The sequence below is a fragment of the Sinocyclocheilus grahami genome, unplaced genomic scaffold (assembly GCF_001515645.1).
Source record: "Sinocyclocheilus grahami isolate Dianchi unplaced genomic scaffold, SAMN03320097.WGS_v1.1 scaffold2966.1, whole genome shotgun sequence".
Taxonomy (NCBI): Eukaryota; Metazoa; Chordata; class Actinopteri; order Cypriniformes; family Cyprinidae; genus Sinocyclocheilus; species Sinocyclocheilus grahami.
In genome coordinates, this window is record NW_015508139.1 from 21,117 (window position 1) to 24,543 (window position 3,427).

At 34.6% G+C, this 3,427-nt stretch overlaps 1 protein-coding gene across 1 annotated transcript in view; it reads right to left on the reverse strand.

Moving 5' to 3' along the window:
* Positions 1 to 2,594, reverse strand: part of LOC107575866 (B-cell receptor CD22-like) — an 11,162-nt gene extending 8,568 nt beyond the window's left edge. Inside the window, exons 1-2 of the mRNA XM_016262185.1 lie at positions 2,564 to 2,594; positions 1,873 to 2,157 (exon numbers count right to left, since the gene is read on the reverse strand). Coding sequence (XP_016117671.1) covers positions 1,873 to 2,157; positions 2,564 to 2,594 — 316 coding nt within the window. The remainder of the gene's footprint in view (positions 1 to 1,872; positions 2,158 to 2,563) is intronic.
* Positions 2,595 to 3,427: the final 833 nt, after the last annotated feature.

The following is a 3,427-nucleotide window of genomic DNA, read 5'->3' on the forward strand; positions in this document are numbered from 1 at the left end:
TGGAAGAATTGACAATAAAGCAGACTTGACTTGACTTGACTATACAGCGATTTCAACCGACTGCTAGAGGCCAGCTTAAAAAGACAGCCTGCGCGTCTTCATGAAAGTTTATCAATTGCACATGTTTTAAGTCTTGCCAATTTAAGCATTCAAAACAGTTTAAAGCATTCAAACTCAACGGAGTGTTTCCGCGCTGAGGTGCGCACACGGAGAGCCGCGCAAACACGAACCAAGATCTTCTTCGCTTCCTCCCGTGCCTGAACGAACAAATACACCTCGCCAGTTTATACACAAAAAGACATGAAAAGATTAATTCAGCACCCCTGCACTGTTCTGTGCGCTCAGCGTGCACGCAGAGAGCCGCGTCTCACAGTCCTTGAACACCAAATTGAGTTTTGTCTCTTCTTGCTCTTGAAATGACAAATACATACAACATTGTCACAATACCTGTCTTTGTGAGTATCCTCGAAAAAATTGTAGGTTATGTCTTAAGTGAAAGTAAACAGTTGAGAAAGAAATCGAACGTGTATCAATATATTGGATGAATTGTCTCTTAAAGTGACTGCTCCTAATTTACTAGCTGCTGTCAGTGTTCTTAATGTAAATCCAAGAAATTAAATGGGAGAAAAGGGCCCCAGCTACGGCCCTGCGCATAGGCATTCTAGGCACGTGCCTATGCTTGCTGGTCCAGGGGGGCCCAAACACAATGAAGCGATATATAATATTTTTGTTATACTATGGGATATCTACAACAGTAAAAGAAACAAAAACCCCAGAAGACATTGAGCAAATAAATATAAAAAACAATAGGGTAAAAATTACAAAAACAATTTCCATGTCTTCAATCTTTTTTATGTATGGAAATCACGCTTTCTTTCTCCCATTCTCTCTCACAGACGCACACAAAGTAGCCTACAGACACGCACTCGCGCACACACGCGGAGATGCAAACAGAAACTTGTTGTCAGAGCTTTTTTTAAAGGTCTAGAGACTTGTTTTTAGAAGCTGAATTTCTTTGAACTTGAGCGCCGTGTTTTAGATTGATGTATTATGATATAGCCTACATACAGCGCTCTGGGTAAATACATCGTACGGTCCAACCGGGAGCGCAAAACAGAGAAGTAGAAAATCAGAATAATTAATCATTTTTATGTTAGTTCAAAAATAAGATTCGGGCACAACTCAAACTCGTAACATTTTTTATTAAAATGAGAGACAATTATCCGTTTGTAAATTGTTCCAAAGGAATTGAAAATAAAAGTTTGAAGCCAACTTTTCATTTGGTTCATTCTGATGGTGCGAATTGAACAAAGAACTACAAAGGGTTATACAGACCAAATCCCTGATTTATAAACAGTAGAGAGTATCATTCTTGTTTTGTAAAGAAATTTTACAAAATAAAACATTGTATAATGCTATGCTGTTTTTTTCCATAATATGCTGTTTTTAGTGTTTTATAGGTTTTTGTGTTATGAGTGATAAAGTGTTTGTTTGGTGAAAACCTTATTGTTATGGAAGAATGACTTGATTTGAGAAATTAATTAAGTGAATTTTGTTAGTTTTAGTACATTTTGAATGTGAAATGAACTGCTATGTCAAGTTGAAAGATGGTTAGGAGAACTGTGTGAAGAGTTTTGAAAAAGTGACTTTAGTATTGAGATGTGTTTTAGCAATTGTAAAAAAAAACAAAAAAAAAACTAATGTGATTCAACATCAGATCATCTAAAACAATCATCAGCCTTACTGTGAATGTGTGTTGTTGTTTGTTCTTTTTAATTTAACATTGTTTTATGTTATGCTGATGAACTTCGGGAGTCCGAATCTCATTCTCATGTTGTATAGAGTTTAGGAAGATGATGATATTCAACTCACCCTTCACAGAGAGAGAAACGGAGCTTGATTGTGATGAGACTGAACATCCATCCATCCATCCTCTACACGTGTACTGATCCTGATCACACTCAGTAGCTTCTCTGATAGTGAGAGTGTCTCTGTTTACAGTGTAACAATCAGACGTCTGTAACATTACACTGTCTGTGCCTTTATACCACTCATATCTCCAGTTACTGTGAGACTCAATCACACACTTCAGAGTGACTGTCTCTCCAGTGAACACAGGACTGTCTGGAGTCACAGTCAGTGTAGATGTAGGTGAATCTGTGAACAGAACAAAACAGACTCTGAACTGAAAATTTGACCTCATGTAACTTAATGCTGATAGTGATGTAATTATGAGTAAAATTGTTACATTATAATTAATAAAAGTTATAATAATGTTTTTATTTGTTTACTTGTTTTGTCAATTCAACTGGATTTTGAAATGAGAAAGTTATTAAAATATAATTGTACAGTTCCTGTAGGTGGGACTGTTTTCAGTCAGAGGTTTCAATAAAGCATTTATTTTGAAGAGATAGTAATACTTTTCAGAGAAAATGGAAAACGTGCATCTAACTTCTAGCTGTCTGTTATCAGCCTCCTACAACCAACACCATAATGAATAAACAACATTAAGTGTAGTTGGTGCACAAGATCTTAACCCTTCACTGTTTATTTACAGGCTTACATGGCAGAGAATTTTCCAAGGACACCTTCATAATTATAAAAGTGTTTAAGAATGTGTTTAGTACTCTTAGTTGCCATTGGAACTTCCATTAATTTTTTTCCTGTAATTTTTTACTGTAATCAAATGTATGTTTAATTATTGAAATCATAAAACTTATTCATTACCAACAATTTATTAAAAATATATTGTCATATGAAATGCCATCCATCCATCCATCCATCATCTATCTCTATCTATCTATCTATCTATCTATCTATCTCTGTGGTAATCAAATTATGACTGTGTCACAGACCTCCAGTGCTCCACTTTGAGAACCCCTGGTCTAGGGTTGCACACTCAGAATGTTTGGTGTTTCCCACTACTTCTGCTACTTCTTCTTCTGTAATATCAATCACTTTGTGAATGTTTTTACTCTACAGTTGTTCAGTTTTGATGGGGTTTTTGGTATTTACGTTTACATACATTTATTTTTATTTTTTTTCATAATACATTTTTAAAAACTTTTGATGTAAATTCTAACTTTCATTCATGGAGATGACATGGACAATGTGCTGTGGTTTAGTGGTAGATTGCTGCCATAAAACAAAACATAAAACTTAAACTACAGCCACTAGATGGCTGCAATGATCACTCGCTGACTCATTTAGATTTACTGTATGTTGAGACAACTTTGCTGAGACAAAGTTGAGACAACTTTTACTTTTTGTACTAAAATGTTTATTCTTTGCTTTTATTGTTGTGATTCTTTTTATGAATCTTTTTATTCCTTTTTATGTAATGCACTTTGAATTACCATTTTGTACATGTATATATATATATATATATATACATATTTATATTCAAATATGTAATTCAAATGGAAAG